Source organism: Myotis nattereri, assembly GCF_964212035.1.
Source record: "Myotis nattereri genome assembly, chromosome: 12".
NCBI lineage: Eukaryota > Metazoa > Chordata > Mammalia > Chiroptera > Vespertilionidae > Myotis > Myotis nattereri.
Genome location: NC_138087.1, coordinates 49,200,689 through 49,220,983, shown reverse-complemented (window position 1 = coordinate 49,220,983; position 20,295 = coordinate 49,200,689). Strand labels below are relative to the sequence as shown.

The window sequence follows — 20,295 nt, the reverse complement described above, 5'->3', positions numbered from 1 at the left end:
TCCGTGCTGTAAGTGCTTCTCTCTTACCCAGATTCAGAAGTATTGCCAAGTCCTACTTCAGAAGAGCAGATGGAGTCTTGCTGTTGTATGATGTCACGTGTGAGAAAAGCTTTCTTAACGTACGAGAATGGGTGGATATGATTGAGGTAAGAAATCAAAGCAGAGAGACAGGAAATTGCCTGGGGAGCTATAGACCATGCTGGAAAATGCTGGTTCTCTTCCTCGTTGAAAGGAATGTGATGAGAACCCATTGATCCAAGCTGTGACAGAGAAGGGGATGTTGGAGGCAGAGTTCCCAGGGGCACTCGGCAGGATTGCTCTCTCTCAGTAGCCGTGCAAGTTCCTGCAAGGCCAAGGACACAACTAAAGGAGCTTCTGGGAATAAAACTTCTGGGTTTTCTTTTTTTAAAAAATATATTTTATTGATTTTGTATAGAGAGGAAGGGAGAGGGATAAAGAGCCAGAAACATCTATGAGAGAGGAACATCAATCAGCTGCCTCCCGCACACCCCCCACTGGGGATGTGTCTGCAACCAAGGTACATGCCCTTGACTGGAATCGAACCTGGGACCCTTCAGTCCGCAGGCCGACGCTCTGTCCACTGAGCCAAACCGGCCAGGGCACTTCTGGGTTTTCTTACAGATAAAATTAGAAGCAAATGGAAATGCAGGTCACCTGGGAAGCAGCAGCTCTTACAAACGAAGCTGCTGGGGTGGGTGTGTAGCATGGTTGGATATTATAGGGCTGGGTGTGTAGCATGGTTGGATGTGTACAGAGCTGGGTGGGTGGGTAGCATGTTAGGTGTGTACAGGGGCTGGGTGTGTAGCATGGTTGGATGTGTACAGAGCTGGGTGGGTAGCATGTTAGGTGTGTACAGAGGTTGGGTGTGTAGCATGACTGGTTGTGTACAGGGTCTGGGTGTGTAGCATGGTTGGATGAGTACAGGTGCTTCCATGTGCACTAGACACACAGGTGAGACAGCACCTGGTATGAGCAGGTACGAGGCCCTCATTCTATCACAACTGTGTTTTCTCCCTTATTCCAGTAGTGATTTGGGTCTTTACACATCCCAAGGCACCACTGAAAAACCAGTTGGAATTTTTAACATGTGTGGTACTATTTGTGCTTTCTTTTGAACTGAGGAGCTTTCATTTCCTTTGGTAAATAATTTTTAAAAGTGGGAAATTATTTGACCATAGTTAGAGTGCTGCCAACAGTTATTAATCAACATAAAACAATAGTTTAAGCTTTGGTTCAGCATACTTACTTGAGAAACATACCTGAAACTAATGGCTAATACAGTTTTTCAAGTAGGTCTATTATCTATAATTTTTAATAGGCATTATGTGCAGAGGTAGCTAAACAGAGAACTTATTCTTGTCTGATCTCCAGTTTGTTTCTGAATTCTTCATTTGGGCTTATTTCATACCCTGTACAAAAAAAGTGATATGAGAAGTGACATTGTAATTGGCAGTAAAACTTAGTGATAAATAAATGTGCATATTGTCCTACTAAAATATCATGACTTAAAATTTTAAATACAGTGAAATGTGTAGGCATTTATATAATAATTTTATTTCATAAAAATTTTCCATGTTATATTCATCTCAGTAACATATCTGAGAAAGGAGGAAACATAGTATTATTTGCACTTAGTATGAGAAACCTGAGGCATAGGAAGTATATGGCACTGGCTGGTAGTTATATAGTGGGTAGGGTTGGAATGGGGGCTTGAATGGGACCTTCTGATTCAATATGGTTGCCCCCTTGATAAAGCATCAGGGTGAGAAGAAGCTTTTGAAGTCCAGAAAGGAATCTGAAGTGTAGTCAGCTCATGAAGGAGAGGCATGTACTCAAGTGGACCTCCCTGGGACAGAGCAGTGAGCCCAGAGAATAATGGAAAATTCCAACTAACTCATACACATGGGTAGTTAAGATTACAGCAGAACTTGTTAAAATTGTTGAAACTAGTTTTCATTTTAAATCTTTGGATTATGCTCAAGAAAAGGAAGTATAAAAGGCAGGGCCAGCCACGGCCCTGAAGGAGCCCGTAGTGACCAGCTGTAGTGTGTGCCTCTGCCCTAATTTGCTGAACAACCCGTACAGGGTAAGGACCTTTTCAGCTGCTGGTAGCACCTTTCACAGGGTCCGAAGAGTAAGAAAACTGTATTCAAGATGAATTACTGAATTTGTTATAGAGAAAAAATTGGAGTCCACTTGGCATTTAACTTTCATCTTAGAAAAATAATGGGCGCGATGAACCTTAGCCATGGCTCACCCTTTCCAATTCGAGGAAATTCTGCAGGGACAATTTATATGGCCACTGTATAAATAACTAATTGTGTGATAGAGCAGAGGATTGAGAGGAAGTAGAATGCCAGTGGTGAGTAGACCCTCTGAATTAATAATTAATACACTAATTGAAAAGTACTAGGTTACAAATTATTATAAAATCATGTGTAAAATAAAATTATGCCCATTTTACTTCTCTGTCATGAATAATTTATTGATTGAATGTTTGGGTAAAAGTTGAATGGAGACAGTTGAGACATGAGATTTCATCCTGACTTTTACACATTCAAAAATATGTTGGGGTTACCTCCTCTGTTGGGATATATCTGTTAATAAAGAGCCCTATCCTTATGGAGCTTGTACTTTAGGAAGAGAGACATAACAAGAAACAAACATAAGTGAATAAAATAAGTAGAATGATGAAAGTGATAAATGTTATAGTAGAAAAGAAGGCAGGGTGAAGGGCCTCCTGGTGAGGTAGCGGGATGCAGTTTTCATTAGTGTGGCCCTGGCCTCCCGAGAAGGTGTTATTTGAGTCAAGACTTGAAGGAGATATTTACCTGTGTGATTTGGGGAAGTCATTTAGACGCTGGATTCTTAGCTAACTTAAGAGAATATTTGCTTAATGGCTTCCCAGTGATATCCCTTAGTCCCTAGAAGAGTGTCAAAGAACACAATTAATTAACACACTAGTGCAGTGAGGGCGAACCTTTTGAGCTCTGCGTGTCAGCATTTTGAAAAAACCCTAACTTAACTCTGGTGCCGTGTCACATATAGAAATGTTTTGATATTTGCAACCATAGTAAAACAAAGACATATTTTTGATATTTATTTTATATATTTAAATGCCATTTAACAAAGAAAAATCAACCCAAAAAATGAGTTCGCGTGTCAGAGGTGTCATAGGTTCGCCATCACTGCACTAGTGGATGGGTGGGGTAGGTTTAGAGAGGGCCTTTGACTCCCTCTCTCATCTGCCCTTACCACACCCAGGTGGTGCCTTCAGTTAGAGGCAAGGATTGTGAAGAGAAGGGAAGTCAAAGATACCTTCATTATGTTTTAGGCTTATTTCTTGATCCTGTGTCGGGTACGGCACCAAACGGAATGAGCACCTGAGTGTCCTTAGGGATTGCAAAGAGTAATGTCTTAGCCAGGGCTGCCACTTCTCCTGTTTAGAAACCAGAAACCCATTTTCCTGTGCGATGCGGGTTATATTCTCTTATTCTCATTATAGGCTCATGAGATGGGATGTGCCTTTAATTAACCTCTTCATTGTACACATAGGGATATTGAGGCAAAAACATGAAAAGACTGGCCTGATTTCACACAGCCAGTGAGTGGCCAGGAGGTGGGAGGGGAGGGGTCTCAAACTCAGCTCTGCCTCTCACATCTGCCCTTCCACCCCAGCTCCACTGAGAATGGGGGGCAGTGTGACAGCTGGCATGGGCTGTTTTGGAAGCAGTAACCTGAGAAGCTGTTACTTTGAGTAGAGTGGTAACTGACTCCTCATAGGAAAAATGTTGACTTCTAGGACCTTCTTACTTTGCTTTCCTTGTAAACCAGAGAGCAGCGAGTGCGGAACTTTCAAAGTCCATTTTGGTCCCGTAGTAGCTGAGGGATTTACTTACATGTTTTGTATCTGGGATAATGAAGTTGACGTGTAATCACTGTTGTGCACCGTGGAAGTTGTAGGAAATGATGAGGTCATGCTTCTTGAGCTTATATTGGTTTGTGTAGCAGGAAGGGGGATACAGTCAATTTAGACCCTGGCCCAGGCCCTTACAAGTTCCTATTTAAAACCTTTGAATGTCAGTGTCCTCACCTGGCAACGGGAAAGTGCTTAGCTCTTTTTAGAGATATGGGGGTTTAAAGATAGTGTTGATCCATCATGTGGCACACAGGGACTTTTGGACACGGCGGCTGTCGTCATTGTCCTCACGTGTCCAGTGTTTGATGTGTGCGCACTTTTTTCCTTTTCCTTGTGGTAGGATGCAGCCACCGAGAGTATCCCTATCATGTTGGTGGGAAACAAGGCTGATCTTCGTGAGTCTGCTGCTGCAGAGGGAGAGAAGTGCGTCCCAGCGTACTTTGGAGAAAAGCTGGCCATGGTAAGAGTGAGAGCGGGTCCGGGTTGGAAGGGGTTTTTTGCTTTTGTCCACCTTTGCTTAAGCGGTTCTTTGATGAGCCTGCACCCTGTTTAATGGGGCTCCTGTCCTTATACAGGAAGAACTCTCATTGTCCCCCCACATTATGAATTCACGTAATTGCCCAAGGATTAAATCCCTCATAGATGTAAATCGATCACTCGATCCTTCCCTCCCACTGCCTATCATTGATAAAGCGGAGCCAGAATGATCACGTCTTCCTCCTCACTCGCACCCAGTTCTTGGAATCCTTCTCTAGTCCTTGTCTCCAGCTAAAGGAAAAAGGACGGGTGTCCTATTTTGAAAAGATGGGCTTGGTTCCAGAGGGTTACTATGCCAAGGGGCAGAAGATGGTGCAATGCATCACCTGGTGGGAAGAGAATAGGAAGACTTTTGTGCTGTGTATGTTTCCCCCTGTAAGGTTGTGTTTAGTTGGAACAGTCTAGAATTATTTTTGGTTTTTTATTTGTGTAGAGGATGGAGCTTATTCCTGCCGAAATGACTACTGTGGGCAGTGTTTACCATCCCATTATTATCACTGTGTCAGAATGCTTCATGGCCCCCTTATGACTTGTCCTACCCTACAAGGAATCAGATGCTCCTTGATCAGATGCGGAGTTCACAACCTTCACAGTCTCATGGGACACTGCTATCATCGTTGTCTGTCATCAGCACCATGAAAGGCTTCTTGGTAGCTAATCCATGTGCACTTTAAAAAGAAGTTTGAATTTCACTATTCTGAGTTGGGAGATCATGCTTGTTTTAAATTTTGGAACTGTGAACCAAATATGATAAGCATCAAAACTAGGCAATGAATACAGAAGAGATTCATGCAAAACGTATTTAACTGTGTCTACCATGTGGCAAGCACTTCATTGTGTGCTGAGCAAAGAACAGAGAACAAAAAAGACGGTCCTTGTCCTCCTGTCGTTTATTGTCTGGGGGAGACAGACATTAAACGCATATAATCCCATGTCAGACTCTAGAGACCTCACATGCCACTTTAGAGATCCCATCATTTCTGTCCCCTTACCAGTGTTATTTCCGCCCCATGCTTTCTCAGTTTCCAAGGTTTGCTTACTTATGATCTGGTCACGTATACACTCCTGTTTCCTGAAAGGCATTCTCTGCCTCACCCCATATCATCATAACTATAGAACCCAGCAGCAGCACTACCCATTTCTACGAGGAATCCATTCATTTTGTGATTTTTTAATAGATTTTTCTATGGATCTGGGGGCTTGTGGGCAAAGGTCCCACAGTGGGGTTTCCCCACTGTTTGAGCCCTCTCTCTCTCCCTGCTCCAGAGCAGCCCTCACACCCTCCCTTTACCCCCCACAGGACTGTGTGACCCACACCCAGGCCCACAGCACATGATATTCTCCTTTCCTAAAGGAAACTGTCTCCTGCTTGTTAGATAAAGACACACAAAAGTAACTTTATCAGTCGTAATTGTGATCAGTGCTATGCAGGAAGAATACAGATGGCTCTGAGGTTTTATAACGGGAAGACCTAACAGAGCCTTTTCAGGGTTAGGAAACAATCTTAACTTCAAGGGAGAATTACCTAAGATCCAAAGGTAGGTAGGAGTCAGTCTGGGGAAGAGGGTGGGTGGGTATAGGGGTAACTTAGGCAATGGGAATGGCAGGTGCTAAGGCCCTGAGATGGGGGGCATTTGGAGCATTGGGGAAATGAGGGAAGGCCACGGTAACTGGAGCATCATGAGTGAGAGAGAATGGTGGCAGGTAAGGCTGGGAGGCTGGCTGAGGCCACATACGAGCGAGGTCCTGTTGGCCGTTGTAAAGCATTTGAACATGAGTTGACTGGAAGGGAAGCATTGAGGGGTTGGAAGCAGGAGAGTGATAGCATCAGTGATCACACACATGCCCTCTGGAAGGTTGAATAATAAAGGACTAGAAAGTGTCCATTGGTTTAGCCACATGCAGGCTGCTGAATCTTGATAGGAAAGGATAGTGTAAAAGGGGACATGCGTTAGCTGCTGGCCAAAAGCAGACATACTTTTGATGGACTTTCCATTCCTGAGTGTAAGTGATCATTTTTTATCTCTCTCAAATGATTCGATAGCAAACATTGGGTAGCATGTGTGCAACTATTGGAAATAAGTATCTTAAAACATGAAATTTTGTATTGTGGTTTTTAAAAATGCAAACTGAAAACTACCATGTCTAGGAACTATTTCTAGAATAATGAGGTTCAAACTAGTCATTTCTTTTTAATTATTGAAACTCTGAATCAAACTTCTTAGCTACTACTCACTCAGTGTACTCAACAGGAAAATATTTTTATCTTGTTTATTAATTATAAGCTAAACTTTCAGGAAACCTAAACAAAGGCTTTGTTTAATAGTGCCTGTTTCTTTTCCACAGAACTATGGGGCATTATTCTGTGAAACAAGTGCCAAAGATGGTTCGAATATAGTGGAAGCTGTCCTCCATCTTGCCCGGTAAAGCTTTGTCTCTTATTTGGAAAACTGGATGTAGACTTGAGTTTTCATTTAGTTGGTTCTCATGTCAAACCTCTTGACCATGGCATGACTCTACATTGGAAAACACTGTTTTGTCTTTCAGTAGGGGTTAGAGAAACAATTAGATGTAGATATTATAAAAACTGGCAATGCTGCACAATCACTGTGAACATTGGCAAGCATACCTTTACTGCCAAACAAAGCAGGTGCATCTGAGGTGTCATTGATGTTTTTGCATAATGTCACCACAAAGCTAATAGTTGACTTGTACGAATTATTTATAGGAACCAGATTTTAAACACTATTATGAATATAATAGTGTTTAAAATAAACTATTATGAATATAAGTATTATGACATTTTCCAGGGTAAAGGAAAGAAAACCTCAGTAAAACAAATTGTGTATATGCCCGTTGGAAGCACTTTATTTATTACACAAGTAATTATTTAGCTAAGGCAATGGTGTTAATAACATTTTGGAATGTAGATTAGAATATTTCATTATTGAGGAACTTGGATATAAATGTGTTTTACTCCTTAGAGTATTCTTAGGAAATAACATGGTATGTTATGTTTATCTCTTCTGCCTAGTTTTCTGCCACAAATGAAAAGATGATTCTTTAGTGCCCTAAAGGGATTAAATATTAAAAAAGGAAAAAAAAGAAAGAAAGAAAGAAAAAAAAAGTATGTGTTAACAAAATCCAGGCCAATGATCTTTAATTGCTGACACAGCAAAAATGTAATTTTAGGTATATAGTGCTTTTACTGATCGCTTGTGAGGTTTTACAAGAATCTTGACTTTAGTAAGATAATTGGCCTCTTCTGCTAGTATATGTTGGCAGTTAAAATACCTTTCAGTGTTTTAAATTCTGCTTTTGTATTAGTGACTTTTTGTGTATAGTGCTTCTTAGAATAGAATTCTATTAATAGAAGGCTTGGCCTGGGGCCCTGGGGAGACTGTGGCCTGGGAAAATCAGGAAAGGGCCCCCAGGACCTTGAATGATCTACTTAGAATTGGTTTGTGGCAGGACCTGAAAGATGCCTCTGAGCTTCAACTCAGAGTCTTTTAACATTATCTCCTTTGACATTAATCCAAGAGAGAGAACCACCTGCCCCACCACACTGGAAATCTGGAAATCATTTTTATTTAAAGCAAAAACAGTGCTAACTTTGAATACGACCTAGAACAGGTAGAAAATAAAAGGCAAACAAATATTTAAACATATAAAGTCAAGTGAATTACATTTTTTTTTTGCCTTTTCTTAGTAGGAGAATTATGGGATAATATCACATTTGTCGAGAGCCAAAATGAAACCTTCAGAAATTAGGTGAAATAATGGATTCCATGCACCTTTGGGTGCACAGCTATTTTGGTCAAACAGGATATAGTTAGTAAATGAGGAAGGGAGAAGAATTAATGAAATGAACTAAAGATGGAATACTTGTTGAGTTGGCAGGTGTTCCCTTTTCTTTTTCTCAGATGGTTGTATTGGTGTTTCATTAAAATGTACATGAGAATTCCTGGATGCAGTTGGTGGTGTGTGCCCAGGGGGGCAGATGGGTATAGGAAGGGCCTGCAGGTCTTTAGAGCAGTGGTCACCAACTGGTGGTCTGTGAGGTCCAAAAGGTTGGCAACTGCTGCTTTAGAGCAGGATTGGGCCCAAAGCTAGGCAGGGGTTCAGTGCTATCTTAGCCTTAGGCAGTGTGGTGCTTAATTGCTGCTCTGTCTGAGCAGGAAAGGGGCCTGCTGAGCAGGCCCTGTGCCTGGCTGTGGGCTGCTGCCCGGCATGTTGAAGGATTGTGGTGTCAGGAGGCTCAAAGTCGAGCCTTATATCTACCCCTGAATAGCTGTAAAGTCTTGAACAGTTCCCTATCGTCCTGTAGGCTTCTCTAATCTGTAAAATGAGGGTGGGGCTGAAGGAAATGATCTCCCAGGCCCCATATAGATCCAACAGTCTGATTGTACATACAATCATCTATACTCCCCTGAATAGTATAATCGCTCTGTAACGCTGAATTGTCTCATAGGGTCATATTAAAGTTAAATTGCTTCAAATTGCCGTGGTCACACCCAGAGTGCTGGATCGATTTTCTTTATTATATCATAAAGATGGGAGAGGCTGTAACCGGCCTTCCCCATTTGCTTCTGCAGCTGTTTATGGTGCAGCTTCCACACAGGCTTGGGTTTATGTAAAACACCTGTGTGCACAGCATTTCAATAATGAGGGCACTTGTGAATCGCTTATCATTGAGTTTCTTATTGTTTGTATTGCTTATGGCCTGGTTTAAGGTCTCTAAAATTTAGTTATCAGCAGTGTGTTATGTATGAACATTATAAAGAAAGAAAATGTGTAAAGACTATAATTGGCTTTATACTCCATCTTCAAAGTTGCTTGTCAAAGTGCCTAAGTCTTAAATGGAAATGGTATAGTCTCCCCAGGTTAAATGAATATTTAAAAAGTTTTACAGCCTTTAGAATGTTGTGTAAAATGCAAAACATATACGTCCTCGATTTACATCTCATAAGATAACTCCCAGCATGGTGCCTTCCACACCGCATCATGTCATGAAATTGAAGGAGATGGGTTTCTGGATGTGCACCATCTGAAGGATTCCTTTTGGGAGGGAGGCCAGAAATGTGACACCCTGAGCTACTTTGCTTGTTCTTAGAAAAACTCTCAATCCCAGGAAAAGTTTCTCTTAGAAATGCAATTTCGCAATTTTTCTATTGAGATGCTAGGACACCCACACTGTCTGTTAATTCTAAAAGAAATTTAGGAAGCTATTTAGGAAGATTTTTTTCCTGGATTTTAACCATCCATTGTTACTTCCATGATCATGTATAATTAAAGAATGGTTACAAAGTCATCATTGCTTCTTGTTAATGTCAGCAAGTATCAGCCAGAGATGGGAGCCTGGTCTAGGGTAGTAAGTAGTAGGCTGTGCGTGTGGCAGACTAAAGCATATGAAACCACAGAAGAGAGCGAGAGGAGTCTGTGTGTGCACACATATGTATGTACCTGTGCATGTGGGTCTGTGCATGTATATGTGACTGTGCATGTGTGTATACACATGTGTATGCACCTGTGCATACATGTGTGAGTGTGCACATGTGTGTACATGTGTGCTCTGTGCATGCATGTGTGAGTGTGCATGAGTGTACACATGTGTATGCACCTATATATGCATGAGTGTGTGCATGTGTGAGTGTGCATGTGTGTGTACACATGTGTATGCACCTATATATGCATGAGTGTGTGCATGTGTGAGTCTGCAGCCTGGTGCTCAGAATGCTGGAGTTGGAGCCAGCCTGCATGCTGTGAATCCCAGCTGAACCACCTCTCCTGCTGTGTGACCTCAGGGAGCTCCTCATATATCCAATGTAACAAGGGGCACAACAAATCCATATGGTTCTTGTGATGATTAAATAAGTTAACACCTAGAAAGCATTTACACCAGTGTCTGGATGGCAGTGCTCAGCAGTGCTGCTTTTATTTCCACAGAGCCATCTGTGGTTGAGGTTGTGTCTCAGTAATCCTCCCTCTACCTCCTCTACTTTTACCTCTGCCTCTACCTCTCTCTCTCTCTGTCTCTCCAGGGAAGTGAAAAAAAGAACTGATGAGGATGACAGCAAGTCCATTACCAACCTGAGTGGGAGCAGTTCCAAACAGTCATCCCACATGAAGAATTGTTGCAAGGGTTAAACCCCAAACACCTTGCCTTGTGAAGTCTTCATTTCCGGAGTACAGAATGTGTGTGACTTATTTGCTTCTCACATGGCGTGGTGCAGCCTATAGACACTGTCATATGGAGAGTTACATGTGGGAGATCTGGACCTTGCTGTGGGTCCCTCCAGAACCTCGGCTCTTCTTCGCTATGTTCCCATGAACAATTTGGGCTCCCTGGTTAAATATACTTGTCTTGTCCTTACAGGGTCTTAAACGATAATGTGTAAATGTTTTTTTGCTCAGATCAAAGCTGTAGAAGAAACTCATGGGCATAATTAGATTCATGCAGGAGCTGACAAAACCTATGACAGCATTTCCTTCTGATATTTAATACTAGAGTACTGATAAAGAGGGTAAGGGTCTGGCTTTGCTGTTAACTAGGCTTGTGGTTGTGGACATGTCACCAGCCCATGTTAGTTCTGTGTCCTCATCTGTAGAACAAGGCAGCGTGGCCTTGGCCCTCTCACATTCTGTAGCACTTTTTTTTTTTTTTTTAGAAGTGAGAAGGAGAGTGTGATAGCCCATGGTTAATAAAGACTCTGGTTGTTTGTACTTTTAAAATATTGGAGTATTGATTTTTCTCACTTCTGAAATAAGAGCAGAATTTAATTTAGGGAAAAAAGGCAATTTTCAGTCTTTGGTGGAGACAGAAAAATCTATTTTTCTATGTGTAAAACAAAACATTTTTGTGACAAAAATAGTTCTATATAAAAGAGAGTATTTTATAACTCAGAATACTTACAAAGTCCTTGGTTTAAATTTGATGTTAAAAATTCCAATACACACATAGAAAGCCACCTAGGACTGAGAGTACAATGCCCAGGAAGGCTGTCGCTCTTCACTCACACAGCTCACCAGTGCGTGGCTGCCAGGGCTGGGGACAGCAAGGAACCAAGAGTGAGAAACTGCTAATGGGTGTGTGACATCTTTCTAGGATGATGATAACTTTTGGAATATACTAAAAGTCACTGAATTGTATCCTTTCAAAGGGTGAATGTAATGGTACATGAATTATATCTCATTAAAAAATGCATTAGTCCTTAGAACCATTTAACATTTTGCCAAGGGAAAAGATGCATGCTTATTTCAAATCTTCCCACGATTTAAAAGCATGATCTCCAATACAATGCAAATCCCTCCACTCCCTCCCTGCCAGGATCCACTTCCTTAAATAATGGGCATGGGGCAGAGTGCTGTGCGTGGTTCTTGGAAAAGCATCTCTCTAAGAGAGGAGGTGTGGTTAGGAAAGGAGTGGGGATCCTTTGTTCAATGTGACTAGTGATTCTTCCTCACCAAAGAGCTGGTTGGTCTTGCTCTCCTAGAACCTGCGGTACCTCCCACACTTTCCCACTGAAAGGTCTCTAAGAGCCAAAGGGGTCAACACCTGACTCTGAGGTGGGTCAGCGAAGCCTGGTTTTTGGTGTTTGGTTTTCACTGGCCTGAACCAATTAAGTTATTCCCAACTGGAGATCTGAGCTTACCCTGGTTCATGCAGGGCCAGGCCCCAAGTAGTTTGCTGAAAAACTTAAATAATAGCTGTTATATGTAAGCTGAAACATCCCTTTTTGTTGAATTAAAATAATTTATTGTAGCTATTTTTCTCCTATTTATGATTTTTATGATCAAACCTTAAATCCCCAATCTTCATATTTATCTGATGAAAATTGACCCGGTACGTAGCCCACACAGATTATAAGTGGCTATAGCATCGTTTAGCTTTTGAAAGCACACTTCCTCTCTGTTGATAACCTCTTGTTTTTTTCCTGTAAAGTTAGTTGGTCTCCTTATAGCAATTCCACCATGGATTCCTGTTTCCTCTTTCATGTTTTTGTTAGTCCCCCCCCCCCAAAAAAAAGAGTTTGTTTCTGACCAAAAAATGCCTTGCTTGTGGGGAACTGTAAAACTGCACATGGAAGAAGTGGTGCTTATTTTGGGGACACAGTGAGATGAAGGGTATGCATTGCTGCCTGGGTGCCGTCTGTGGAGACCAGTTTAGCACGGACCTGACATGTATGTCAGTCACGTGGAACTCACATCTAGGTGTTTGGTGCAGCTGCACAAAACTGTGAGAGTTCACGTTACCGTGTGGCCATTATTTTCCACCACCGTGTCTCTGTTTGTCTTACCGTCTGTACATGCGAATACCCCTTTGATACAGAAGTGTTACCTGGGTCTTTATTCTCAAGTGCATGGCCAGTGCACCCAAATTGCCTAGATTACATAGGCACCTTTATAGACAAATCAGTCATATTTAACTGTTCCAACACGGATAAATGTTTTGATAAGGGTTTGTGTATTTAGACACATCTAAAGATAAAAGGTACAGTAAAAATATGTTACAAAAGATAAAGTATGTGTGCCCAGGTGCACCAGTGGGGAACTGAGTCGGGGAGGGCTGTGGAGGGAGAATAGACATCAGGAGGAGGGAAGGTTAGGAAGGCAGAGAGGGAAGGAAAGAAGAGGAGAGAAAGGGAGAGTAGAGGTTGAAAGAGACCCTGAGAGATAAAGCTTGAGAGGAGAAATAGTAAAAGGGAGAGGGGAGAGAGAGAGAGAGAGAGAGAGAGGCCCCGCGGGGGTGGAGGGTGGTGGGGGGAGGGAGACGTGCAAGTGGACTGCTGACTGGGAGGGAAGAAAAAGAGAAATGGGAGAGAAGTTAAGTTTGTGCACAAGAGTGTGTGAGTGTGTGAGAGTGTGTGTGTGTGTGTGTGTGTGTGTGTGTGTGTGTGTGTGTGTTGTGCGCGCATGTGTGGGCAAATGGACAGCATGCTGAGCCTCCCCACCTATTTAAACCACCCAAAGCTAGCAGTAAAATCAACATCCAAGTGGGTCCAGCCTTTTCTTTCAACATTGCAAACAAACTTCTTTGCTTATAATCCCTTATGATCTTATGGGACTACAGTCGTATTTTTTGGTCTGTTCTTGCGTGTGGCACAAGACTGTATTTCATGTTTTTAACTTAAACTTAATTAGATACATTTGCATAGTTCTATGCAAGTAACTCATCTTGTATGAATTTTGCCTTTGAGAGTTTTAAAAATCGCTATTATACTATGTTCCTTTTTTATGTATTCTGACACATGGGCTAATATTTTAATTTCATTATAGAAAAGAATGTTTGGTAAGGAGACATTTTTTACTGTTCACTTTTAGCCTCATGCATTTTCATAATTTATTTTTTCCACTTGCTGCTTTGTATGACATCTGTGACACTTGATTATTTAATACAAAATGATGTGATTTGCATAAACTCCAGTCTCACAGCCCTCTCACTGAAGATAAAATTGAGGTTAAAGATAAAGATTTATTTTCATATTTGTACAGTGATCAGTTTACAAAAGTGATCTTTTGTTTGTGGGCTTTTATTGTATGTGTGTGAAAGAAATTTCATATGTATATATTAAGTAGGCCTCTGAGTATTGAATAATTGTTTTATGATTTTGGTTTATATGGTTTACATTTTCATGGTATCAGCCATACGTGGTTTATACTGTTTTATTTCTCTTCAAGCCATTAATAATTATACCATAAAGTGTAATTTTTATAGCCATGCAAATGTCTAAGGAACTACAAATATTTTCTGCATTGTAAATTGAATAAAGCAGGCTTCCTTTGGTCTTTGGGGTGTTTCCTTTAACTATGCTGCAGGCATCCCTGAAGTAATTTTAATTCTAGGCGGTGCCTACATGAAACAGTGCCTGACACACTGGTCTTGTTGGCCTGGGCAGCTGGCTCGTGGAAGAAAGGAATGAACACATAGTGGTTGGTGCTGTGGCACAGGCAGGCCATCCTGGCCACTGGGGCAGCGGGCCACCCAGTGGGGTGTGGTGGCCAGGCTTTTGTAGATAAATTTCAGGCCCTCCGCATGACCTCAGGGTTTGTCTCTTTCTCTGATACCCATTTCCTCCCTCTGCACTCCCATGCTGCCTAGCTGACTCCTGCTCATTTAGCTTGAACATCTCTTCCTTCAGGAAGTTTTGCCCTCTGAATGCCCCCTCTAAGATGAGGCTGCCTGCTCTCACTTGTGTAGCAGCCTTTTTAACTGATCAGCATCAAGATTATTGCCTTTATACTTGTTTAACTGGACATAGTGCACCAAGCCCTTAGCCCTATTGTCTGTGAGGACTAAATTAATGTACATAAAGGGCTTGGGATAATACTTGGCACTCTGATCACCTTCAATTAAAAAAAAAAATTGTGCGCCAGGCCAGAATGGCTCAGTGGTTGAGCATCTACCCTTGCACCAAGAAGTCCCTGGTTTGGTTTCTGGTCAGGGCACATTCACAGGTTGCAGGCTTGATCCCCAATAGGGGGTGCTCATGAGGCAGCTGATTTATGTTGATGTTTCTCTCTCAGTGATATTTCTGATATCAGTAAAAGCTTATTAGCCTGGCTGGTTTTGCTGCGTGGTTAGAGTATTGGCCCATGGACCAAAGGGTTCTGGGTTTGATTTCCGGTCAAGTGCACATACCTCAGTTGCAAGTTCAATCCCTGCCCTAGTCCAGAGGGTATGGGAGGCAACTAATGGATGGGTTTATCTCACATAGATGTTCCTCTCTCTTTCCCTTGCTCCCGTCTTCCCTCCCTCCCCTCCTCTCTCTCCCTTCTACACTTTCTAGGAAACTCAATGGTAAAAATATCCTCGGGTGAGAATTAAAAAATACATACTTTTTAAAAAGTTGTGAGCAGTGTTGATTGTATTAGTCTTGTTCAGGACCCTGGGGTCTGCCATCAATGAACAACAGAACTCTTGAAATCAAGCATAATTCGGGACATGGGGCACTATAGAGGAGTCCCTTGACATAAGTTCATTGACTACTTCCCACATATCTTGATATTTTGACGGAGACAAAGTTGGGGTATCACAGAAGACAGGATATTGTGTAGGAGGGATTTAAAGAGAAGGAAATCACTGAGAGAGAAATGAGGGCCTGGAAGTTGGCATGGAAAGTTGTGAGTGGCATCCTTATAGGTGTAGGATCTCCCTTTATTAAGGGCTGATGGAATCAAGAGGCTGAAGAGATGAAAAAGATACCAGAACTCTGACTGGGATGTTGAGTCTAAATGAGAAAAGAGGTGGTGGGATCATGGGGTTCTCTAATGAAATGGAAGCTGGCTTTATGTTCATATTATGACAAGTAGGCTACTGAGAAGGATCTCCAGAGTGTGAGTCCAAAAGTCCACAAGATGGGAATGAATCCCCAGGAAAGCATACTGTTTTGCAAGCTTTAAAATAAAAATAAAATATTTTCTTTCCATATCCAGACGCTATGTTTTTATAGCTGAAAATGTAAAATAGGCCAAAATGCTTCAACTTAAAATTATAGGGTAAGATAAATTTTTAAATGCATAGTTCTAGGAATAATTACCAAATTTTCTTTATTTTATCTGCATCGGTGTGTCAGGTTCACTTGTGAATTTATATTTCCTAACTATCCATAGAATGGGAATTTGGTTGCAAGGCCCTTGCACCTGTGACGTCACAGGCTGTATTTGAATTTAGCTTCTGAAGAGTTCCTCATGGCCCTTCTTAGGGCGTTGGCTTCCTGAAAAATTTTCCATCTAGGTTTTCTGACACATCTTCCCAAAGCTGTGAGTGGGGTAGAACTCGAGAGCTGGATAAGGATCCCATCAAGGGGGCGTTTGGTGAGTAGGTCTTGTTTGGTTTTAGGGGTAAAATGAATGTTCTCTAGCTCGCCACACATCTCTTCTCGATCAGTATTCCAGGAACTGGCATTTTACCTTTTAGATACAATCCTACAACTTCTTAACGTGATCTCTAAGGCCCCCTGTGATCTGGCTGCTGACGGTTCCCTAGCTCATTCAGTCACATTTATCAATCCCGACTGTGTTCTGAGTGTGATTCCAGCCAGGGGGGTACAGAGTGCAGAAGACCGACTCACAGCATGTTGCACTCCGGTGGGGTCGACAACAAACTTGTAAATGCATCACTTGCCTGTGTTTTTAACTACAAACAAATGGTCTTTACAACAGTGTTTTACATTCTTAACTGTGGGTAATTCAGATGATCAGGTCCTGTGGTAGACGTTTGTTACCATCAGCCTCTGAACAGGTCTTCTTAAGGGAAATCCTGCCCCATGTGAACGCTAGTGGGAAGCAGAGCTCCATGGGTCCTGAGAGAAGCTAAATGGAACAGATATGCCATCCCCGACCCCTCAACCTGGGTGTAGTGTACAACTTAGACTGGGTCATCACAGGCTTATACCCAGCACCCCACTCTGAAGGGTGGTTGCACTCTGTGGCAGCCACTGAATCTCTCACACCACAGTGAGGGCCGAGGCGCTGCACTCTGATTGGACCCAGACCCTCTGGGACATGGCCCCAGGTCTTGCCTCTCCTTGGTCACTGCTTATCATCTATAATCTGCATTGTGTTCTTGAGCCTTCTCATTGATTCTGTGAGTCACTCAGCCTTTGAATAAGATCATTTTCTGCTAAAGCTCAAAAATGAAAAAGGATATAAGATGCAATAAATCCATTATTTTTTTCTATTTTTGTTTACAAGTGACAGCTCTTAATTTTAATATCAAACCCCCAAATAATTAGTATATGTACCAAGTCTTGTTTTTCTACTTGATCTGTATTAGTTTCCTGTTGCTGAGCTAACAAATTACAATGACCTTTATGACTTCAAAACAACACAAACGTCTATATCTTACAGTGCAGGAGGCCAGGAGAACAAAAATAAGTCTGGTCTAAAATTAAGGTGTTGGCAAGATGGTGTTTCTTGTAGCAGCTCTAAGGGAGGATCCATCCCCTGTGTTTTCCAGCCCTGGAGTCGGCCTGCATTCCTTGGCTCATTGGCCCCCTGTCAGCAATGACAGCACTCTAGCTTCCTTTCCTGCCCTCACATCTCCTTCTCTGGCTGGGACGCTCCTCTCACTCTCTCCCTTGTAAGGATCCTTGTGAATATACTGAGGTGACCTAAGTAACCCAGGATATCCTCTCCATCCCAAGAGCAGTATTCACATCTGCAAGCCCCCCTTTGCCAATAAGGTGACATTTCTAGATTCTGTGGATTGGTACTTTGGTGGGCCATTTTTCTGTGTATTGCAACATCCACAATAATTGTATGAGATTACCTTTTTCTTTTCTCAATTTCCAAGTTATTAGATGATATAAATTTAAAGAAGGAACAATTCTTTACTCTTTACTAGTTTGCTTTTTAATCTTTTAATTTTGAAAACCTAAGTAATGACACTATCAAAATGTTCATGCTTTTTTTTCTATAGAGAGTGTGCTGATAATTTTTAAATTTCCTAAGTGCTCTTTGAGAACAGGAAATAAGCATTCATCATTTCAGGCATCAAGTTTAAACAGCCACAACTTGACATAGAGTTGACCAACTCAACATTTTTATAGCACTGGTTATGGGGAGTGCCCTCTAAAAGGCTAGGCCCGTGGTCAGCAAACTCATTAATCAACAGAGGCAAATATCAGCAGTACAATGATTGAAATTTCTTTTGAGAGCCAAACTTTTTAAACTTAAACTATATAGGTAGGTACATTGTTATTAACTTAATTAGGGTACACCTAAGCTGGCCTTTGCTAAATCTCTCCCTCCTCCTCCTCTCCCTCCTCCTCCTCTCCCTCCTCCTCCTCTCCCTTCTCCCCCCCCACCTCTCTCTCTCTCTCTCTCTCTCTCTCTCTCTCTCTCTCTCTCCCTTCCTCCCTCCCTCTCCCCCCGAACCTCAGACCCTTCAGTCAGCAGACCAATGCTCTATCCACTCAGCCAAACCAATCTGGGCTCTTCTCCTCTCTTCTTTTTTCCTGGAAGAAGGAATGGAGAAAGGCAGAGGGTTTTTACTCAGTACCAAAAGGATGGATAAAGAACTCTACTTGGACACAGAGCAGTCCAAGTAAGACCCCAGAGGCTTGAAATAGTGTACAAGTTGGGGAATTATGATGTGTTCCAATCATAAAGTGAAAGGAAGGATGCAAGTAGATGACGTTGGAGAAAGGGGTCCCAGGCTGTCCTCACATGGAAGTCATTACAAAGCCTCTCTTTCACACACTCTCTCTTCACTCTCTTTCTCCCTTTCACCAGGTTCACCTATTTGCTTTAAAATAACCCCTCAATTAAAAATTGAAAACAATTCAGGTCTTAGTCAGGATTTTCACCTTTATCCTGAGAACAATAGAAAACCATGTGGCACACTTAATTAAATGAGTGGTCAGAGCAGGTTTTCTTTTTTTTTTTTTTTTTTTATTGCTTAAAGTATTACAACGGGTATTACATATGTGTCCATTTTATCACCCCGCCCTAGACAGTCCCCAGCCTCCCCTATCCCCCAGTGTCTCATGTCCATTGGTTATGCTTATATGCATGCATACAAGTACTTTAGTTGATCTCTTACCCCCCTACCTCCTGCCCCCCAACCCTCCCCGGCCTTCCTGCTGCAGTTTGACAATCTGTTTGAGGCTGCTCTGCCTCTGTATCTATTATTGTTCAAAAGTTTATAATGGTCTCTATTATCCATGAATGAGTGAGATCATGTGGTATTTTTCCTTCATTGACTGGCTTATTTCACTTAGCATAATGCTCTCCAGTTCCATCCATGACGTTGCAAATGGTAAGAGTTCCTTCCTTTTTACAGCAGCATAGTATTCCATCGTGTAGATGTACCACAGTTTTCTAATCCATTCATCTACTGATGGGCACTTAGGCTGTTTCCAGATCTTAGCTATGGTGAATTGTGCTGCTATGAACATAGGGGTGCATATATCCTTTCTGATTGGTGTTTCTGGTTTCTTGGTATATATTCCTAGAAGTGGGATCACAGGGTCAAATGGGAGTTCCATTTTCAGTTTTTTAAGGAAACTCCATACTGTCTTCCATAGTGGCTGCACCAGTCTGCATTCCCACCAGCAGTGCACAAGTGATCCTTTTTCTCCACATCCTCTCCAGCACTTGTCGTTTGTTGATTTGTTGATGATAGCCAGTCTGACAGGTGTGAGATGATACCTCATTGTTGTTTTGATTTGCATCTCTCGGATGATTAGTGACTTTGAGCATGTTTTCATATGTCTCTTGGCTTTCTGAATGTCCTCTTTTGAAAGGTGTCTATTTAGGTCCTTTGCCCACTTTTTGATTGGATTGTTTATCTTCCTTTTGTTGAGTTGTATGAGTTCCCTATAAATTTTGGAGATTAGGCCCTTATCAGATATGACATTGGCAAATATGTTTTCCCACACAGTGGGTTTTCTTGTTGTTTTGTTGATGGTTTCTTTTGCTGTGCAGAAGCTTTTTATTTTGATGAAGTCCCATTTGTTTATTTTCTCTTTAGTTTCAAGTGCCCTAGGAGCTGTGTCAGTGAAGAAATTGCTTCGGCATATGTCTGAGATTTTGTTGCCTTTGGATTCTTCTAGAATTTTTATGGTTTCCTGTCGTACATTTAAGTCCTTTATCCATTTTGAGTTTATTTTTGTGTATGGTGTAAGTTGGTGGTCTAGTTTCATTTTCTTGCATATATCTGTCCAATTTTCCCAACACCATTTATTGAAGAGACTATCTTGGCTCCATTGTATGTTCTTGCCTCCTTTGTCAAATATTAATTGAGCATATTGGTTCGGGCCGATTTCTGGGCTCTCTATTCTATTCCATTGATCTATATGCCTATTCTTGTGCCA

General features: G+C 41.8%; 1 protein-coding gene across 1 annotated transcript in view; it reads left to right on the top strand.

Annotated features, from left to right (window-relative positions):
• Positions 1-11,206, top strand: part of RASEF (RAS and EF-hand domain containing) — a 53,936-nt gene extending 42,730 nt beyond the window's left edge. Inside the window, exons 14-17 of the mRNA XM_081104216.1 lie at positions 32-146; positions 4,281-4,400; positions 6,824-6,900; positions 10,519-11,206. Coding sequence (XP_080960342.1) covers positions 32-146; positions 4,281-4,400; positions 6,824-6,900; positions 10,519-10,624 — 418 coding nt within the window. The 3' untranslated portion in view covers positions 10,625-11,206. The remainder of the gene's footprint in view (positions 1-31; positions 147-4,280; positions 4,401-6,823; positions 6,901-10,518) is intronic.
• Positions 11,207-20,295: the final 9,089 nt, after the last annotated feature.